The following is a 22,637-nucleotide window of genomic DNA, read 5'->3' as shown; positions in this document are numbered from 1 at the left end:
TAAGGCATTATGCATTATGGTGCACTCTTGGTAAATTAATCAAGTCTTAATTGTCAGAAATGTGTTGTTTGTCACTCGACAGGTCTGGCTTATGTCAGACAACACCTTGACCAGATGGCAGAGGTGGAAGTGGAGCAAGTTGGACAACATTCCTCAGATGAAGATGATTTCTTCTCCTCAATGAAGTCCAGAAGGTCAGAAGGTACAGGGGAGTTGGAAGGGTACCTAGCCTGTATCCCAAACGATATGGATCTGCTAAACTCCTTGCCAAATTTAAAAAAACTCTCTCTGAAACTCAGCACTGGCCTGCCTGCTTCAGCTGCCTGCGAGCGGCTTTTCAGTTGTGCTGGATTACTGTTCACTGCAAAGCGAGCAAGGATGAGCTCAACTAACTTTGAAAATCAGCTGCTGCTTAAACTGAACAAGAAGTTTGTAGACTAGGTTATAGGTGATTTAGGGTGTCACAAAACTAGTGGCCTTGATTTGCAATATTCCTCTCTGGAATATTGCTGCTCTTTTATGTTAGTTCCTTTAATTTTGTAACACTTGTGAGCGTCATCATGTGGACATTACTTTGTAGTTTGTACCTCTCTGAGAGAGAGAGACAGAGAGAGAAAGTAGGCGTGCACAAGCCTGTTTAATGTTTTTTTACCACTAAATGGATGAGCTCAATTAACTTTGCAAATCAGCAGCTGCTTAAACTGAACAAGAAGTTTGTAGACTAGGTTACAGGTGATTCAGGGTGTCACAAAACTAGCGGCCTTGATTTGCAGTATAACAGCTGTTGCTGTTGGTGTTGACATGTATGTTGTTGTAATTACACTTACATTTGTGTAGGTATTCTTTGTTGTTATCGCACTTACACACACATGCCCTCTATAGTGCTCTTGCAGCTGTGGAGATGGCATTAACACATTCTCATTCTCTGACGGTTAACAAACACACACACACACACACACACACACACACACACACACACACACACACACACACACACACACACACACACACACACACACACACAAGAATGTCTCCTCTGGAATATTGCTGCTCCTTTATGTCAGTTTGACTTTGTAGCAACACTTATGAGCGTCATCATGTGGGCATTACTTTGTACTTTTTACCTGTGTGTGTGAGAGAGAGAAAGGGTGAGAGGGAGAGAGTGTGTGCGTGTGAGAGAGTGAGAGAGAGAAAACGTGAGAGTAAGCATGTTTAATGTTGTACCACTAAATGGATGAGCTCAACTACCTTTAAGATGCTACTTAAACTGAACAAGAAGTTCAGTTGTTGTGAAGTTGTTGTTATTGCGCTTACATTTGTTACACTTGTTCTTTAATTAAAAACAAAATAGTTATGGATTTCTGACCCCTTGTCCTATTTTTACTACCCTCACACCCCACACAAAGAAAGTAACTAAGTAACTTTTACTTAAAGTACATTTCAAATGAACTTTTTACTTTTACTTGAGTACATTTTCAGATGAGTACTTTTACTTCTACTTGAGTAATATTTCATCAAAGTATTGGTACTTTTACTTGAGTACAATATTTTTGTACTTTTTCCATCTCTGCTAGCCAGTACAATCATAACCAAGAGCTATGTCATCTGGAGCTTGGCTCCTGGTAGGGTCACCCAAGGCGGATAAGTCAAGGGGGAGATTCCAGACGAAGCGCGATCCAACAAAGACCTCAACGGCAGAACTGGGGGTAGATGTCTCTAGGTCACAACGGCAGTGAAGGCGGATGAAGGCTGCAACAGAAGTGATCTCCATTCGTCTTGGATCTCCATGCCACTGGACTCTGGCCACCCCCTGCCAAGGACCGTGTGGTGGCTACAGATGCAACAGCCTCTCCATTATGCAGCTCCAGGATTGGCCTCTACGCCCACCTGAAGACCCAGAAGGATCCAGGGGGAGGACAGTCATACTCGACCCCGAGTGACCGCCGATGATGATGGTAAAAACATATCACTATCACTGAAATTTTGCGTGTATCCAGCTCCACCTGTCCAAGACACCCTGGACTTTGTGAGAGCAAGCTGCATCATGGGTTGTGGTGAAGGTCGTCCATTCTAAATTACAGAGAGCACTGGTTGCTTTGCATTTAGCACAAGGTTAATGTTCAGTACTTGGTTGATCTCAGCAAACTTATGTTAGCTAGTCACCTGGTGTGGCATGGAAGATTGTGTCATAGCAAAAATAAAGATGCAACAGGTGTTCTCTTTATCAAAATAGTTTATTTAGAAGCCTTTTTTCACAAAAGCAAGACAGATACATCTTGTCTCCAAGTGTCCCATTACATCTCTCATACTGTGTCAACTAAAAATCTGAAACAAATAAAATATTGGTATATCACTTGAAAAGAGCTAAGAAGAAAACAAAATGCCATAGATTAAAAAAAAGCAATACTTCACATCACTGTTGGAACTGTATTCTATAATAATCATACACTTGAGAATCTGGTAACCCACTATTATTGTACAAGGTATGAAAGTGAACATTGCTCTGAAAAAAAAAAACAAAACAAAAAAACAGCAACATAGACCTAAAGCGTCATTGGTTGAGGAGGGCCCAATGAGAACTAAGCTAGGATGGGCGACTGTTCTCAGGGTCTGAATACAAAATGCTTAGCTGTGTTGGTATGAGGAACCTTTGAGGAGTCCTGTAGGCTAGTTCAGTTCATGTGCCCTGCATTCACAGAACAGTCCAGCTACTCCACACAAATACAAAAGAACGTAATAATTAAGGAAGCTTAAAACAAGACAGACAATAAAAAGGGGCAGAGATTGACAAGTGATAGATTCAATGTAAATAAATTCACCTTATTGATCAAACAGACAACATGAGCAAGATTCTTTTCACTTAACAGACCAGAGCAGGTAGCAAGTGGTGAAATCCATTTTGCCACCTTTCTGTTTGGTATTGTAAAATCTACAAAATGGGCACTCCATTCCATGAACTTTTCTTGCCACTATATTCCTTTGTTCACCCTCCCTTTTTTCAACAGCAAAGTAAACTGTGCCCCAGACATTCAAAGGCTTGTTTGGAGAGCAAAACTAAGGAATAAAGGTATGAATAATGCTCTACAATGGACAGTAACCAAACCTCTCTTCTGTGGGCAAAAAAGCTGGATGGTTTTTATTGACAGCCACTGTTGTTCATTAACCATTTATACGACGGCCTTTATACATTGTGGGACAGAGAACATTTTTACACGTGTCCAGTGAGATGCTACACGCAATCACTGCAGAGGGAAGAAAGTCAAGATTCGCTGGTCACAACTCCATCCCGCAACTCTCACAGTTGCCTTAGCAACGAGGCCGTACAGGCAGGCAAACTGGCAGGCAGGCAAAAAGTTGAGGAGCAGGGCCTTTACTTTGCAGGAATTTTCGCCCTCTTTCGAGCGATGGCATCTTCTACAGCCTTCAGCTGTTTCAGCAGCTCCTCACGACGTGACAGTGTGTTGCTGGGTTTGCCAGAGCCCGAGCCAGAACCAGAGCCTGAACTGGAACCTGGCCCAGCGGTGGAACCTGAGCCTGGGACAGCAGGCTTGCCTGATGGCACCACCGGACCTTTCCCGGATGACTTGGGAGGTGGAGACAAGGGGCGTTTCCTGTGGAGGGCCAAGCCAAAAAGTATGAGTCAGTGTCATAAATAAAATGACCGCATCAGTTATCAAAACTGTGGAAATACCCATTTCCTAACATGGAAAAAAACCCACAAAATAAGTTAGTTTAATCATCAAATGTCAGTGTAGTGGACTACGAGCCCCATGGTGTCATTATGACTATCGAGCAGAATACATGGCGTATTAGAGACTATATGCTAATATAGACAGTTGATTCTAAAATCTAGCAAGCATGTTATGCTCAATATTGTATCATACCATTGCAATAACCTGTATCTGTTGTTTGCTGGGATGATGAATGGACCTCTGAGGCTCTAGTGTTACTATTGTGCATCAATTTTTATGAGAATGAATGGTATTATGAGCAATAACAGAAGTTACAGAACCTGTAATAGTGGCAGTAGCAGAACTGTAATAGGGTCATTATAGCGGTGTGGAAAGTAAATGGCAGATTCTTAATGTGATTGAATAAAAACAGCCAATTACAATATAACTGCTGCTATAACCGTCCAAAGAGAGAAAAAATTACTAAAAAAGACAGGGATTTACTTTTGACCTTTAAAGAATTGCCTGCCTTTAAGCTAGCTAGTCAGAAAAAAAGTTTGGTTCTCTGTAAAATTTGTTGGGACCACGACTATCAGACATTGAGTGTTGGTATACGGGGGAAAATTGTAAGAAATGTTAATGCCATAATACATGCAGGTAATAAGAGATGTTGTCATTTAACTGTGCTTCCATCTATGTGACATGTTCCCCACACGGGTCAAAAACCTGTGTTCAAACCAACTTCCTATTTAAAATTCCTAATATTCTGGCCTGAGTAAACAATCATTCACTGCTGGTGATAAACACAGCACATAAAAAAGAAAAAAAATTGCTGTTAGAAATCCCTCAACATCACGCGCTATCATTTAACAGGCTTACGTTCTCTTTTATTACAAATGTATGCTGAGGTATTGAAAGATAAATGCTATGCTTTATAGCAAATCCAGAGCCCACTGGGAGATTGGAGAACAGTTCAGTATGAACGTGGTGGCAAGGTGGCAGTTGGTTTAGATTGTACAAACCTGTCTCCCTGGGGGGGCATTGGTCGGGGACCCTGGCCTCTGGGCCGATCCATACGAGGAGAGAGTGGGGGTCGGCCAGGTATCCTCTTGTCCCGGCCTGAAAACACCAATATCCCAAGTTTATGAAACCATGTAAAACACACCATTAGGAATACAGCATATTTCACTATTGTGGCTCTGGAAAGAATGAGCTTAGAGTAGTTATAATATAGTCTGAGAGGTTATGTGTGTTTGTGTGTGTGTTTGTTCATGAGTAATTGAGTGAGTTACCTCTGTCTGGAGACATGGCCATTCGCTTGCTGACTGGGGAACTTGGCCTGTCTTTGTCTGAGGGCAGGTATCTTTTCCTGTTACTCCTGTCTCCCTGCTGCTGAAATACGAAACAACAGAATGCCAGAAGAAAAAATAAAAGAAATAGAGACATCAGAGGAAAAAAAGTTATAGTGAAAGTCAAGAGACAGTCAAGAGAGCGTAAAAGATAGGGCAAGAGAATTGACTGCAGGAATAGGCTCCAGCCTCCCCGCGACACTGAGAGCAGGATAAGCGGCACAGATAATGGATGGATGGAATTTTGCTATTCAAGTTTGACCATGTCTCTCTTAAATTTAAATTGTTTAAAAATAGTATTATAGTTGTTAAAATGTTAATTTTGGTGTCAGTCATTTCCTAACGGACATACTAACATATGCAATGCATCAATATCTCAATTGGGTATTTATCTTGACAGGATATAGCGTTTAAAAAACGGTGGTTATTTTGACTACGCATGGTCGTTTTAGGTAGGAGTGAAATCCCGGTTGTTCTAGTGTTAATTGCTATTAGTGTTGAAAATATCCTCCCAAGCCCAAAAAAAAAAAAAAAATGAAAATGTGTGGCATGGATTTGCTGTTTTGCCTTTGTTTAATAATCTTTTTATTTGGAGACGTTAACAAGTGCAAAATACAATAGGCATGAAATTAGACTATCTCCATTTTTCTTTTACACAAACACCCCGACCACCCACCCTACCCACCCACCAAGACATGGGGTGCACCCGCCTAGAGAAGCAGAAAAAGAAAATAAGATAATAACACATACACAATAATAATAATTATAGATACATTTACATGTGAAAGAGGTCACATTTAGCCATGTTCAATGTCACTGTGTACATACATATTCACGATTGCAGTCATACATGCCTGCATCAGTCCAAGGCAGAAACAATTTCGATACAATTTAAATACAATATCCACAATATGTATATCCCTAGAATATACAATGCCTGGTAACTGGTATATAAGAGAAAGAAAAAAAAAGATATGGGGAAGGAAAAATAAATGAATATGTTTAAACACTTCTATTTGTGAAATGTTATACAGGCCTATTGTGGTCTGTGGTGACTACATATCTTAGGTCATCAGGCAAAGTTTTTAGTTTGCTTAGATATGTCAAAATTGGACCCCAGATGGAGAAAAATTTGTCACTGGACCCCCTAAGAGTGTACTTAATCTTCTCTAACTGTATGAAATGCATCAGATCACTCAACCACATAGACACTTTAAGTGGGTGTTTTGCTTTCCAATGTAATACAATTCTTCTGCGAGCAAGCAGTGTCGTGAAAGCAACGATGGTTTTATGGCTTTTCCTCATTATAGAGTGTTCCCCACCTGTGATTCAAAATACTATAGCTGCTGCATTGGGTTGGAAATCAATATCAAGTGCTTCTGACAGTGATTTAAAAACCATAGACCAGTAAGTTGTCAGAGCCGGGCATGACCAAAACATATGGGTTAAGTTGGCAGGGGTGTTATGGCACCTGTCACAACTTGCGTCTGAATTAGGGTAAATCTTAGCTAGTCTTGCTTTAGAAAAATGAGCATGATGTAGGACTTTGAACTGTATCATACTTAGTCTTGCACAGGAAGTACTATCATTCACTTTTTGTAAAGCACAGTTCCAGCTGTCCTCATCCATGTCCTCTCCAAGCTCAGCTGCCCAGTCTGCCCTAATCTTCGCAAGAGTTATGTTTCCAAGAGAAGCTATACAATCATGTATCCTTGAAATTAGTCCTTTAGAATTAAAAGGGATCTCTAGCATACCATCTAAACCTGAGACTGAAGATAAGTTTGGAAAGTTGGGGTCATGGCTCTGAAGGAAGTGGCGGACTAGTAAATATTGAAATAAGCTAGACAGAGGGAGCCCAAATTTGTGTGATAAGTCATCAAAGCTTGCAAATACACCACTTATATACATATCTTTAAATTTAGAAATACCTTGTCTTTGACAAAAAGAGAATGCAGAGTCTAATCTAGCTGGGGGAAAAAGGTGATTATTGCATATAGGACTCATGCTAAGACAATGTTTGAATGCAAAGTTCCATCTAAATTGAAACCATATCTTGAGGGTATTGATGACGACTGGGTTGTTAGTAAAGTGTGTAATAGAAAGAGGAGAGCTGGAAGTGACCAGGGCTGTGAGAGATAATGAGATACAAGATGTAGCCTCAAAGTCACACCAGTCTGTATCTGGCGAGTGAAGCCAATACATAATTTTTGGAACACTTGCAGCCCAATAGTAATAGCAAAGATTTAGAAGAGCTAAGCCACCCTGTAATTCAAGCCTTTGTAGTAATTCTATACGTATTCTAGGGATCTTATCACTCCATATGAATGAAATGAAAGCCTTATCAATGAATTTAAAAAAGGATTTAGGATGATAAAGTGGGATACATTGAAACAAATAAAGGAATTTGGGGAGTACATTCATTTTAATACAATTCACTTTTCCTGCCAAGGACAAGTGAAGTGACTTTTACTTTTTCAGGTCTAGTCTGACTTTCTCAAATAAAGGAGAAAGGTTTTCCTGATAAAGACTTTGCATGTCTCTCGTGATATTAATGCCCAAATATTTAAAGCCATTTCTAGACATTTGGAACGGTAAGGCATTATCTTGTATTTGAAGAGCCAAGTCATTAACAGGGTGACATTCACTTTTGCCAAAGTTTACTTTGTACCCAGAGAATGTACCGAAGCTCTCCAAAGCATGGATAATGTGAGGTGTGCTTAGAACTGGATCTGAAACATATAATAATAAATCATCAGCGTATAAAGACAAGCTATGCTCTATTCCTCCTCTATGAATTTCACTTATAGATGGTAACGATTTAAGTGTAATGGATAAGGGCTCTATAGCTAAAGCAAATAATAGTGGACTGAGTGGTCAACCCTGACGGGTCGCTCTTGACAGCTGGAAGTATTGTGATTGTTTACCATTTGTAACAACTGAGGCTTTGGGTGAAGTATACAAAAGCTTAATCCATGAAATAAAATTAGGTCCATACCCAAATTTTTTTAAACAAGTGAACAAAAATTCCCATTCGACCCTGTCAAAAGCTTTCTCTGCATCAAGTGAGATGACCACCTCTGGTACCTCACTGGATGCAGGAGAGTGAATAATATTCAAAAGCCGACGGATATTTGTGAATGAATGTCGTCCCGAAATGAAGCTGGTTTGGTCAACAGATATCACTTCATGCATTGTGGTTTCTAAGCATAGGGCAAGAGCTTTGGCTAGGATTTTCACATCACAGTTTAGGAGAGAAATGGGTCTATATGAACCACATTCTGTGTTATCTTTACCTGGCGTAAGCAGGAGAGTAATTGATGCTTCGGTCAGTGTTTGTGGCAGCGACCCACGAGACAGAGAATCATTAAACATATCAAGTAAAATTATAGACAATTTGTTAGAAAATGTTTTAAAGAACTCTATTGGGTACCCATCCAGGCCAGGCGTTTTACCACTTTGCATCGCTATTATTGCGTTAATGATTTCTGTCTGTTGTAGTGGGATTTCAGTCTCCGTCCTATGAATTACATTGATAGGAGGAGCCTGGAGATTATCAAAAAAATGTTCCATATCAATACTGTCACTTGTTGCTTCTGACGTATATAGGTTTGATTAATATGAGGCCAGTGTTTCATTAATTTCTTCTGGGTTAATATTTAACTCCCCATTTGGTTTCCTAATTTGTGGGATCTGTCGAGCAACCGCTTAGCACTTAAGCTGGTGTGCTAAGAGACGACCAGCCTTCTCACCATGCTCATAGACATATCCACGTGATTTTAGTAAGGGTCGTTCTGTCTTTCTAGTTGATAAGTTATATTGGGGTTGGAGGTTGCGCTTCCTTTAAAAGAGCTCAGGGGAAGGGGCAGTAGAGTACAGAGCATCCACTGTATTTATAGATTTAATGAGCTGGTCCTGTTTAAGCCTTTGCATCTTATTGAATCTAGCTGATTATGACATAATCTCGCCCCTGATTACAGTTTTCAATGTTTCCCAAAGCAATGATGGGGAAATACTATCATTTTTATTGAATTCGAAAAGTCATCGATTTTTTTAGATATCAATACACAAAAGGCTTTATCAGCCAATAACGTTTTGTCTAATTTCCAAGGAGAGCGTTCCAAATTGTTAAGAGGAAATGTGATATCTAGTAACACAGGGGCATGATCTGATTCAATTATAGTCATATATTCAGTTTTAGTGACATAGGAGAGAAGCGTTCTATCAATGAAGAAATAGTCTATTCTACTATACAACTGATGAACTGGGGAAAAGAAGGAGAAGGATTGATTTTGTGGAAATAAGGAACGCCAAGGGTCGACACCTCCTATCTGATCCATAAAGAGTGACAGTAATTTGGCCATTTTTGAAGGGGTTGTGGATTTAGGATTAGAACGGTCTAGTATTAGATCAATTACACAGTTCAGATCACCACCAAAGATCAATTGTTGTGAGTTCAAATCTGGTATTAATGACGTGACTCTTTCTATAAATTTATCATCATCCCAATTTGGGGCGTAAACATTAACCAAAATGACAGGTTTGTGGAAAAGGAACCCAGACACCATAACATAGCATCCCTGTGGATCTGAAATAACAGTGGATGCACTGAACTGAATTTTTTTATGTATCAATATAGCTGTTCCACGTGTTCTGGAATTCAAATTGGAGTGAAACACATGTCCCACCCAACCTTTACTTAGTCTGACTTGATCTTTAACCAACAGGTGAGTTTCTTGAAGAAATGTAATTTCACAATTTAAATATTTAAGGTGATTGAATATTCTAGCTCTTTTTACAGGCCCATTTAAACCTTTTACATTCCAGCTGATAAACCGTACACCAGCCTTACTAGTTCTATTTTCCATATTTAGCCAGGAATGGTAGAGTAGCAGTGATGACAGTGACAAGATAAATAAGTGGTTGTAATGGAATGCACAGCCTCATGAATAACCTCTCTAAGGAAAACAAAAGAAAATACACATTGTAAAAAAAAAACTAGGGGTGCCCCTTCCCATAACCCTGTCCCTCATCCCAAACACAAACGAAACTAAAACTGAGCCTATACTTGTTCCTCTCTCTGAGGCAAGCTGCAGGCTACATATAGGCCTATTCCCAAGTCCTTCCGGTAATACAACCTGACTCTTTCAACAAAGAAGGCTCCCAGCAATGAAGTATTAAGAGCTCGTCATACTCAAGGAAAAAAATAAATTAAAGATCGAACTGAACAACATCTGTAGGCCAGGTGAACAATCAATATACGTATGAAGGCACAGCCTATGATGGCAATACAAAAAGAAAAGAAAAGAGAGGAAAAAAGGCTGTGTTCTGGGAAACGTTAGCATATGCACGGTTAGCATTAGATGGAGTTTTGTCGACGCTACTTGCTGGTTTGGCGCGTTTACAGTGGCTCATTTCGCTAGATATCGCTACAGTAAGTCTTACAAGGCCTTATTTGTCAAAGTCTCAAAGGAAAAGCTAGGTTAAACAAGTTTTGTCAAAAAGTAGACAGAGCCCTCAGCCGTGCGTCCTCTACCTACATCGCATAACCGGAACCGCTATGCCTTTTTGTTGATTGCTCAGCATGTCCCATGTTTTTCTGCAAACTCTTTAGTGGCGCACAAAAAATTTAGTTATTTACATTTACGTATCTATAGACTAGCATTTATCTAATGTGTATAGTAAATTTATGCTATTTAAATTGAAATCAATTACTTTGACTTTGTTGGTTATGCAAATTAATAAATATAAGACATCACAGAGTTAGAAGCCACGATCAACGACTGTTTTATTATGTCATTCAAGCGACGTGAAACGCAATTTTGTGAATAGCGGTCATCTAATGCAGCGTGCTGCTTTGTCTTCCACCACTGGGCAGAAATTCCCTTATGCAGCTTTAATTGCGTTTGTGGTTTAGTCTGTCCGTCACTGGGTACATTTTCAGGCATGTTATATTCTTATAACATGCCTGAAAAGAGTATTGAGTATTGACATTGGGGGTCGCCCCCCCAATGTAAATGTCAACATCGGACATTAAGTTGACAGTTCAGCTACAGCATTTAAATGGTTCAAAGTGTCTAAATTTTCCTCAACCCATTAATAACTAGATGTATTTGCAAGTGGAAGCATTTGGTTAATGTTTATGCATCTTAATGCAATGCAAGCGATACTTTTCTCTGTGCATTGCCACTAAATATGGATCAAACACCTCTGAACCTTTTGAAATGGGAAAATTTAAAAGACCATATCTTAAATCATATTCACTGAGCTCAGAAACAACTATTGTTTTCTAGCTGTCTTCAATGCTATAACAGATAAAAAGCCACACTCAGTACATTTACATGACACTTAAAAAATCGAATTATTGCGTTAGTCCGACTAAAACCGGACTTTTAAAATGCATGTAAACATGTTAGGTCGACTGAAATCGAAGTTGTAATAGTCGGACTAACACGCCCAGAAAATGCGATTGGAAGTCGATTTACTTCTGCATGTATACGCCTTAGTTGGACTGGAGCTGGTTGAGGCGATCTGCGCACGCGCTAACTTTCCGTGCGCCAAGTCTGACCCGGAAGTCGAACAGCGTAAACAAAAAGTAGAGCGTATAACACGTACGCTATGTACAGATTCGCAAAGTTGTCCGTCTTTGTGCCAGTTTAGCTCTGGGTTGCTAACTGCTTCTTCTTCGTCTTCTTTGGAGGGGTTGCTAACTTGCGAGGGGTTGCGAGGATTGTTGTGCTCTGCGTGTGTGACGTAATAGGTCAACTGGTAATGGCCCAATACAAACAAGCTGAAAGGGTGCATATCGCCACCTATCGTAGCGGAGCCCACATGACTCCCTCAGTAAATCGATTTCCCTCCTGCGCATGTATATACTGGGACCAAAGTCAGTAGTCGGACTAATGAACTAATTGAGCTATAACCATAGCTCGACTAAACTGTGCATGTAAACGTACTGAATGACATACCAAAGTGCTTATGTGTGTTCTTATCTTTTATATATGAGCAGAGCAAAGCAATACTCATCTGGAATTGTTTTTATTAATTGGGGACTTGTCAATGAACGTGTTCTTGTTGTTACAGGCACCAATAAATATTCTGTTGGTGTTCCCCACCGAAAGGATTGGGTCCGGCTAAACACAAACTATCTGACTAGCTTGGACATCTATTTCAAGAATTAAAGCTTTGTATATGCCATTAACACCAGAACGACAGGGATTTCACTCCTACTTAAAACGACCATGGGCCGACCGCCCGTTTTTAAACTCTATATTCTGTCAAGATAAACACCCAATTGAGATATTAATGCATTTCATATGTTAGTATGTCTGTTAAGAAACGACTGACACCAAAATTAACATTTGAACAACTTTAATACTAAATTCCAAACAATTTAAAACATAAACAGTACTTGAACATGAATATTTAAAGTGAAAAAGTAATAATAAAACAATGAAAAGGAAGGCAAAGGCCTATAAAAAGTTAAATGGGAAAAAACAAAACAAAACGCGGTAACAGTCCCAAACAACGTCAACCCCACCACATGCATGCACTCCGACACGGATTGGGAAGCTCCTCCACTACCACAACTAGGGGTCACAGGCAATGCAAACCACACCTCTCTTCTGCTCACATTTGCCACACACGGTTTTGTGGCATTGAGAGCAGATTTTAAAGGTTTTGTTCTGTTTGCAGCCTCCCCGAACCTGGCACTGCCTCCGTCTCGGTGTCTGCTGCGGTGTTGTGATCTTCAGCTGCTGACTGGGACCTTGTGCCAACTTCCCCTTCATAAACTCCACTTTCAATTCCTCCGCCAGTAGAAGCAGGAAATTACTCCAGGTTATGTTGGCATTGATGCACTCCTTGTAGAGGATGTGGGCATTGATCCCAGCCAGGTCCAAAATGTTGCAGAACACTGCTACTGGCCATCTGTGCGTACCACTTTTCCTTTTCACCGAGTGCATGTGTACCATCTGATCCAAGATGTCCATGCCATACTTGGTGTTATTGTAGTATGTGACAGACTCCGGCTTTGACTTCGACCCACTCGTGATGCCGACGGTTGTGTGCACGGAGCTCAATATGCACACATTTGGCCTCCCCTGGTAGATGGTGAGCGTGATGTCGCCACATTTCAGCACCATGGTGCTGAACGGCTCTGCCTTCTGTTTTGCGGAGGGGGGCATTTCACGCTCCCTTTTCCCCAGGGTGCCAACGAGGCTGGTCTTCTTTTTCTGTAACATGTTGGCCAACCTCAGAGATGTGAAAAAATTGTCTGTTGTGATGTTTCTCCCCTTCTCCAGGTATGGAGCCACTAGAGACAACACCACACTCTCTCCTAAGAACAGACCTCTTCTCCCATCTCGCCGCTGTCCAATACCTGTAGATACTGCAACGCCTCAGTGGTAGTCATGGTGCGTCTAAAATGGCGGCTGTACCCAGACATGTTGGAAATTTTGAAAAAAATACTTTTTTACGTGTTACTCTGCACTGGAGAATGCTAGCGTGTTTCTACGACAGAGCAATGAATGTCGCGAAGGAAATGACGCAACCAACACACGTCATAAATAGCGGACAACCGAATATGATGTGCAAATGACACAAGGTCATTTGACCAGTCATGGTCGTTTTAGGTAGATCTTATCATAACTTTTTTTTTGTGCAATTGATCTAAAACTCATTTTTTTTTTTGGTTTTTTTTTTTTTTTGTCTTTCATCACATTTTATCGTATGGTCATGAGGAGAGAAAGAACCAGTAATGCAGCAGTACACCAAGTTCAAAAATCTTAAAAAAGAAAAAAGAAAACTTAAAAAAGAAAAAATTGCACTGAGCTTTACAATACCTTTAGAAATTAAGTCATCTAAAAATTAAGAACAATAATAACAACAATCATCATAATAGCGATCAAAGTAAGTCTTACCACTGAAAGCAGAGACAGAGGGAAGTGTGAATTCTATTACACTCCTGTTAAAAGTTCTGTTGGAGGGCAGGATATTAAACAAATTATCAGCTGAAGGGGCTGATGGATTAATTAAGTTAAAGAAAAAAACACTAGCCATTTTATTCTTTTCATGTGGTAAACTAATGCTATACAAGAGTTGGTTATCTACTAAGGAAGCTGACAGAACAGTCAAAGTTTACCACCACAACCCACATATTCCCTCACCTTTGGCTAGTGACTAATGTCCATTTCTGACCCCTGTCAGATGCACTACAATACGAGCTGATCTTAACTTAAATTCACATTCTATGTCTTTACCTTTAATATACCAACAATTATGGCGTAGTTCTCACATCAGTTTCAAAGTGCCATCCATTCTCTCTTGGTTTTGTCAGTAAAGCATAATCGACACTACAAATAAAACTGGCCACTGTACTGAAATCAGACTGCAGAAGAATAAAAAGTAAATGATGGGAGGAGGGGCAGAGAATGGGTGGTGAAAGTGCATTTGACAGATTTACTCTGGGAACTCTTGGCTGCTGAGCTGGATTTAATAATTCAATGAAGAACGGAGGTCTTTGGGGGTGAGGGGGTGAATGGTTTAGGGTAGGGGGTAATGGTAATGGGATCAGATTTCCCTTTGGCTGTCCCTGTACACGCTCTCATCACTGTAGGCGATGTAGAGGGAAAAGTCCTCCTCTTGATGCTCCTGGTACAAGAGTCCCACTGTAGCTGAAGTGGGTGGAAGGACATTGTTTACAAAGAAGAAGAGAGCATCCTCGGCTCGCAAGTGGATTTGTTTCTGGATGGGGAAATAAAACTAGCCCACTGTCAGGTCGGAAGAAACAAGGTATTTTTCCTTGTCCAAATCTCCTATTCTGGCTTTAGCGGCGTTTTCCACAATTACTGGAACCCTATCCGGATACTTCTTCCTTATTTTCTCGCCCTCAGACCGTCTTTTCTCAAAAGGATGCTCCTCTTTGTACTGAAACTTCATTGTTAGAGAAATGACAGACAGACGGCCAGTCAGTCACTCCGAGGTGTTTGTTTTGGGATCGTTCCGGGAGCAGCTCCGTTCGACAACACACGACAAAACACCAACGCTGCTATCTAAAACTAATTTTAATGCAAATATATGCAACTTTAGGAGCATTCAGGGAGCGGCAAATCTGTATCTTTTTTTTTCCCACAAAGTTATTAAGCTTTGAAAATCCAAAACAGTCATAATGACTGTCTTGGCCATTTGAGTGTTAACATTGTATATGCTGCTGCCATTAACCTAATGTTGGGAACTCAAATAATAAAGTATCAAAATGAAGTTGGTGTAGTGTAGCAGCAGTTACCTTGTTGAGGAGGGTGAGTTTAATGTCTTTGTGGGAACCTGAGCCTCCGTAGCCTCCTGGAGGGCCTATACTGCCAGGTGGCAGATGCGTGGGATGGCCTCCCCTGCTACCAGGCCCTGATCTGGGCGTGGTGTTGCTTCCTCTAGGGGGCATGCCGGATGGCTCCGTCTTTCTACGGTCCTCTCTGAAGGGCTCGTCTTTCTTTGGCGGCCTCTCTGTGAGAAGAAAAGAAGATTGGCTGAGGGGCAAGAGGAGAATATACCATTAAAGGTAGAATATACAAGTTAATCTACTAAGAAAAAAATCAAAACAACACAGCCACAGGAATCATATAAATATGCTTAACAAAGTATAGCTTCCCCCCAAAAAAATTATATTGCCCTTTTTTCACATTTTAAACAAATCTGACGGACCTACAAAATCTGTTACGCAGTGGTCTGAGTTCAAACACAACAATGGGTGCCACATGGGAATGAATGTACACCTTAGCAGCCAATTAAATTGGGATCCATCCAAACTAAGATATTTATGTGGCTGCTAAGGCATACATTGCTACATGGGACCTGCCATTGTGTCTGAATTCAGACCACAACATAACAGATTTTGTAGGGCCATCGGTTTCTTTAAAACATAAAATTAGATAGGTAATATAAATTTTTCAGAAAGTTTAATTAGTATATTTATATTATTCCCATGGATGTGGTATTCTTACTTAAGCGTTATTTCAATTTAACTGTTTTTATAAGTAAATATACTTGTATATTGTACCTTTAAATTCTGTTAAACTGATGAACCATAAAACTATTAAATACAATTTTTTTTAGTGCACCTCTAAGGGGGTGGGACTTAACAACTTTGGGCACTTGTCTGAAAGTGTTATTTGCCTACAATCATATCCTCTTTATTAGTCACCTGTTAAACTTTCATTAACTGACACGTTTACGATCCCTCTCTCTCTCCGTCTCCCTCTCACAGACACACACAGACCTCTGCCCTTTTCTCTGCTGTGAGGTGGTCTGTCGCGAGGTGGGCCTCGCTCCTTGCGAGGGTGACCTGGCGTAGGAGAACGTGAGCTAGCGGAGGACACAGGGCTGGCCAGGTCAGCGTACATGTCATCTGAATCGGCGCTGCGCACCGAGCTGCTACTGGATGAGGCAGAGGAGACTGATGACACGCTGCTCACACTCAAAGATCTGGGGGGGGGGGGGGGGGAGCGAGAGCGAGAGCGAGAGAGAGAGAGAGAGAAATACATCAAGTTTTTTCCATACAAGTCTGTTATGACAAACTGGAAACTACAACAATTCTCTTAAAGGACCGTGACAGATCACCCTATCGATTCAATGACATATGTAAATACTGATGCATACATAAGGTGTCACAAATACAAATACATGGATACTGACGTCATACCTTGATTTCCTAGTGTTGTTCAATCGAGAAACAATACATGGAAACAAAAGGAGGAAATGAATTCACACAATAGTTCATTTGTATTCATCATGAGTTAAGATTTCTCAACATATTGTGTGGGGGTTGTCTGTTTGTGTGTGTATGTAGAGAGAGAGAGAGAGAGAGAGAGAGAGAGCAAGAGAGAGCGGACATTGCAATTGGCTACAAGTCAAAAAGCCTCAGACACTGGGAGACTAAATCTAGATGGTGTGAGGAGTGATGGGATTGTACCTGGATTTTCTTGACCCGGAGCGTGAGCGAGAGAGGGAGTTAGAAGACGATCTTGATCTGGAGCTGGATCCAGTGTAACTGCTTCCACTTTCGCTTACACTGCCACTCACAGTCCGCCTGAAGGAGAAAGGCAGATGCAAAGGGGGAGAGGGGAAATCAGGGCTTGCGCTTTTTTGGCATTATGTATAATATATATATATACAGTGCATCCGGAAAGTATTCACACCTCTTCACTTTCCCCACATTATGTTATGTTACAGCCTTATTCCAAAATGGATTAAATTCCTTTATTTTTCTCATCAATCTACACACAATACCCCATAATCACAAAGCGAAAAAGGTTTTGTAGAAATTTTTGCAAATTTATTAAAAATAAAAAACTGAAATATTGCATGTACATAAGTATTCACACCCTTTGTTATGACGCTCAAAATTGAGCTCAGGTTCATCCTGTTTCCACTGATCATCCTTGAGATGTTTCTACATCTTGATTGGAGTCCACCTGTAGTAAATTCAATTGATCAGACATGATTTGGAAAGGCACACACCTGTCTATATAAGGTCCCACTGTTGACATTGCATGTCAGAGCAGAAAAACAAGCCATGAAGTCAAAGGAATTGTCTGTGGACCTCCGAGACAGGATTGTATTGAGGCAAAGATGTGGGGAAGGGTACAAAAACATTTCTACAGCTTTGAAGGCCCCGAAGAGCACAGTGGTCGCCATCATTCGTAAATGGAAGAAGTTTGGATCCACCACGACTCTTCCTAGAGCTGGCCGCCCAGCCAAACTGAGCAATCGGAGGAGAAGGGCCTTGGTCAGGAAGATGACCAAGAACCCGATGGTCACTCTGACAGAGCTCCAGCATTCCTCTGTGGAGATGGGAGAACCTTCCAGAAGGACAACCATCTCTGCAGCACTCCACCAATCAGGCCTTTATGGTAGAGTGGCCAGATGGAAGCCTCTGCTCAGTAAAAGGGACATGACAGCCTGCTTGGAGTTTGCCAGAAAGCACCTAAAGGACTCTCAGACCATGAGAAACAAGATTCTCTTGTCTGATGAAACCAAGATTGAACTCTTTGGCCTGAATGCCAAACGTCACATCTGGAAGAAACCAGGCACCTCTCATCACCTCGCTAATACAATCCCTACAGTGAAGCATGGTGGTGGCAGCATCATGCTGGTGGGATGTTTTTCAGCGGCAGGAACTGGGAGACTAGTCAGGATCGAGGGAAAGATGAATGGAGCAAAGTACAGAGAGATCCTTGATGTAAACCTGGTCCAGAGCGCTCAGGACCTCAGGCTGGGGTGAAGGTTTACCTTTCAACACGACAACGAACCTAAGCACACAGCCAAGACAATGACGGAGTGGCTTCGGGACAAGTCTGTGAATGTCCTTGAGTGGCCCAGCCAGAGCCCAGGCTTGAACCCCATTGAACATCTCTGGAAAGACCTGAAAATAGCTGTGCAGCGACGCTCCCCATCTAACCTTACAGAGCTCGAGAGGATCTGCAGAGAAGAATGGGAGAAATACCCCAAATATAGGTGTGCCAAGCTTGTAGCTTCATACCTAAGAAGGGTACTGTAATCGCTGTCAAGGGTGCCTCAACCAAGTACTGAGTAAAGGGTGTGAATACTTATGTATATGTAATATTTCAGTTTTTTATTTTTAATAAATTTGCAAAACTTTCTACAAAACCTTTTTCATTTTGTCATTATGGGGTATTGTGTGTATATTGATGAGAAAAAAAAGGAATTTAATCCATTTTGGAATAAGGCTATAACATAACAAAATGTGGGGAAAGTGAAGGGCTGTGAATACTTTCCGGAAGCACTGTATATATATATAAATATGTGTTTTTTTCTGTCACATCCTTCCACTGTGTAATAGAAACCACTGCAACACTGTCATTAAATGCTGATTTGTTTATCTCATAAAAGTCCTATCAATATCAATCAAGTTACCTAGTTATTGACAGGTATTGCAGGATTGGGAGAAGTGAGCTGATGTAAACCTTTCATAAGCCTCTTTTCCACCAGAACAGTGCCGGTGCGGAGCCAGTTCTCCCTTGGTGCCTTTTCAGAACCGGCCCGCATTTCCACAGGTTTGGGGACCGAACTGAACGTCACGTAGTGGAAGTTAAGGTAATTTCCACAGGAAAAAAAATAATGGCAGACAGAATGCATTTGCTTGGCTTGCTTTTTATTGTTACATTTAAAGCCACTTTTAAAATCATTACATCTTGAATTTGAAGGTTGTCTGCGTGTAGTGACTGCGAACAGCATTCATAACAGACGACAATTGTTTTCCAGATGGGTCGGTATCGATTTTGAGTTTGCTGGCCACAAAATGGTTTTGATGCCACACATTACAACTGCAATTACAAGTAGTTGCTAACTGTTTGATGCATATGCTTACTTTTTCGCTATTGAGATTTTGAGGCTATTAAGAAGAGCATGTCCCATTGTTTGGACATTTCCATGAACAAGCCATTGGTGGGACATGATATGTCTTGAATTTAATCGCAAGCAGTTAATTCAAAACTTCAGAGTTTCTCCGGAGTCATTTGATTATATATGTCAACGCCTTGGATGCATAATCAGGGGAAGAAACAACAAATTTTCAGTTGTGTATACCCGTGAGAAAGCAAGTTACTATCGCACTTTGGAAGCTGGCTACCAACAGCGAGTACAGGACAGCGAGTCACGTTTTGGAGTGGGCATACGCACAGTGTTTAACTCTTTGATACTGAAAATGGTGCTGACACGCTGTGTTGCCAGTGTTGTAGTACTCGAGTCGAGTCCTGATTTTCAGGACTCGTGACTTGGACTCAAACACTGGGGACTCGAGACTTGACTCGGAGTCGAGGTTTAGTGACTCGACTACAACACTGGTGTGTGTACACATGCTTGTGAGTGCATTTGTTTGGCTATTGTGTCATAAAGTAAATAAACTCCCTTTGAAATGGTGACAGCTGTGTCATTTTTGTTTAATGTAGACCTTTTTTTATTTGTGTGTCAGCTTTTTTACGGTGCCAGAGTGGAGCACTGGAGTCCATCTTGGAACTTGACTCAAGACTCAACTCTGATGACTTGGACTCAGGTAATGGGGACTTGACTCAGACTCGATTTGGACTCCACTTTGGGGACTCGGACACTGGGAACTCGAGACTCGACTTGGACTCGAGGTTTAGTGACTCGACTACAACACTGTGTGTTGCACAACATTTGTGAAGAGAATGGTGATAGTTTTTGTGAAGACCTTCCAGACATGTTTGTGAACACACAGCCCCCAGTACACACTTTACCAGAGCAAGGGCAGCAAGAAGGAGCTGATGTCCGAGCAGCATTAATGGAGTACTTCAATACCCAAGATGAGTGTTGCTGCAAAACTTGAGTGATGCAGAAAAGACAATTTAAATTTTGTACATATTGTATATCCAGTTCAGTATTTTCAGGCAAAACATTTACATGTTTATAAAAGTTGTATATGTAAAAAAGTTGTGCAAAAAATATTCAATTTTTATTCAAATTTTTATTGTATTAAATATATTAAACAACAAGTATTTTTTATAACATTCGTGTGTAATTTCCCAAATGCAGAACACCCAAACCACCATGAACACACACAACCACATACACACAAGCATGCGCGCGCACACACACACACACACACATACAAAAATGTTGCCTGAAATAGTTTGAAATTACTCCTGCTGTTTTTCTACTGCAGTTACAAATTGTTCCATGAGGCTCAGTGGGGCATTGGTTGTGCTCTCCATTCTGTTTAAGAATGACGAATTCATCTTTTGGCTGTGCTCAAGGAACTTGTCATCTGATCTCTCCTTATGCATCAGCAGGTCCTGCTGATGCAACTTCCTTTTCCCTATGAAAAAGACACACTATTAAAATGCAGTTTTAACTTGATTTACCAGTAAGGTAAAGCATTGTTATGCGAAAGCCTATTTGGACTCATCTGTAGCACTATGTTCAGTTCAAACTCAACTTTACTGTCATCAGCAACTGTGTATATGTACATGGATGAAATGTTTTTCCATGACCACAGAGTTAAAACACCACAGAAGACAATGTCCAAAAACAACTCGACAGTATTATGGAGAAATGTGTGTAATAGGACTGTTAACTGAGAAATTAGCAGCATGGAGTGTAGATGCAGTCATTTGCAGCACAAAAAGGAAACCAGCATATATGTAATTGGGGAACATAATCAAAGGTTGCCTGTGTTGTAATAAGTGAACTATATTTACCCCTTCTGATTCCAGTGCTTGTTGATGGTATTGGAGGCAATGGTTTGCTGCCAGATGGCGCTGAGCTGTTTTCATCACATGTGACATCTTAAACACAAAATGATTATGAAATGAGTGTTTATGAACAGTAAATAATGAACCTCAGTTCCTGCACATTAGAGGTGTTAACTAAGTCAACTATTTGTATATCTGTTGCAGCTAGAAAAGCGCTATATAAAATACAACTTGATTGATTGTAAAAAAAAAAAATAATTGTATACTGTCTTGTACATTGTGTTTGATGACTGTAATTGCGTTCTGTGCATCTCTCAGGGGTGGTGGTATTTGTTGTGTGGTAGAATGCAATATTTGCAAGTATTAGTATGAGGTTTTTGTATTTGTATATGTAACGACCACTGGCTAGCGAATCTACTGTACAAGCAATAAAACAGCAACTGAATTTTTTTCTGTTGTACAGCATTAACCACATTATGTGTAAGACATAATCATTAACATTAGGTATTTGACAGAAAAAAATGAAAACTTACCAGGGTCACAGAGCGATGCAGCGTCCATTTGCACATCGCTTCTAACATTGCGGTCGCTGGTCTTTGACCAAGTATGTTACCCAGTAACTTGGTATTTAGCCCAGTTTTTAATTTTTTTCTTCCTGCACCACTTTTCGACAGTTTTTTTTTATCTCCTTCTTTACCTTCTTCAGTTTGTTCCGCTGTTCTCCTGAAGCTTTCACTCCGCTTTCACTCATGTTTTCTCAAAATGGCGGCGAATTTCTTATTTTTACTGCGAAACTAACCATCAACAGGGGGGCGGCAAATTTCTTGTGCTAGCAACTGACGTCAGTTTCAACCTTCTGGTCCACCAATTTTGCGGTGCCGTACAGTGGAAAAGCGTGGAACCGGTTCTAGATTAGGCACAGACACCAGGGCGGTGGAAAAGGGACGTGCTTGTACCGAATGTGTAGTATTTGAATAATAACTGTAAAGCAGCCTGTTTTTAGGATTCATATTTTTGATACCAGTTAATAGTTTTGATGTCCCACCTTAGTAGCCCATTACTCTGTTGAGATTTTTTTCAAGCATTAATTCTTAAGATAGGGTGGAAAAGTAATGTCACATGGTGACTAAAAGATTCCCCCACTAGATTAAAAACAAACAAACACACAAAACACGTCCTTTAATATCAGACATGCTGACAGACACAAAAGGTGTGAAACAAAGATGAAAGCCATTATGGTCAGCCACTCAAAACATCTACAAATCAGTTTTCACATGGTTCTATTTAAGTTTATTACATGAATGAGGCAGGTGCAGGTAGGAGAATCAATATTACTGATAGATGACAATTATTTAAAAACAATTCAAGAATCAGCTGATCAAATTCTACAGACT

The 22,637-nt window shown here is 40.6% G+C and overlaps 1 protein-coding gene and 1 pseudogene across 2 annotated transcripts in view; both read right to left on the bottom strand.

Annotated features, from left to right (window-relative positions):
• Positions 1–2,221: 2,221 nt before the first annotated feature.
• Positions 2,222–22,637, bottom strand: part of zc3h18 (zinc finger CCCH-type containing 18) — an 84,292-nt gene continuing 63,876 nt past the window's right edge. The window contains exons 14-19 of one of the 2 annotated variants that reach the window (XM_056281775.1): positions 16,983–17,099; positions 16,215–16,495; positions 15,303–15,517; positions 4,964–5,063; positions 4,694–4,790; positions 2,222–3,611 (exon numbers count right to left, since the gene is read on the bottom strand). In XM_056281775.1, coding sequence (XP_056137750.1) covers positions 3,371–3,611; positions 4,694–4,790; positions 4,964–5,063; positions 15,303–15,517; positions 16,215–16,495; positions 16,983–17,099 — 1,051 coding nt within the window. In that variant the 3' untranslated portion in view covers positions 2,222–3,370. The remainder of the gene's footprint in view (positions 3,612–4,693; positions 4,791–4,963; positions 5,064–15,302; positions 15,518–16,214; positions 16,496–16,982; positions 17,100–22,637) is intronic. The other variant, XM_056281776.1, reaches the window with a different exon arrangement.
• LOC130114048 (gamma-aminobutyric acid receptor-associated protein-like) lies at positions 14,588–14,956 on the bottom strand (annotated as a pseudogene).

The sequence above is a fragment of the Lampris incognitus genome, chromosome 6, assembly GCF_029633865.1.
Source record: "Lampris incognitus isolate fLamInc1 chromosome 6, fLamInc1.hap2, whole genome shotgun sequence".
NCBI classification, from domain to species: domain Eukaryota; kingdom Metazoa; phylum Chordata; class Actinopteri; order Lampriformes; family Lampridae; genus Lampris; species Lampris incognitus.
This window is presented reverse-complemented; position numbering and strand designations above follow the sequence as displayed.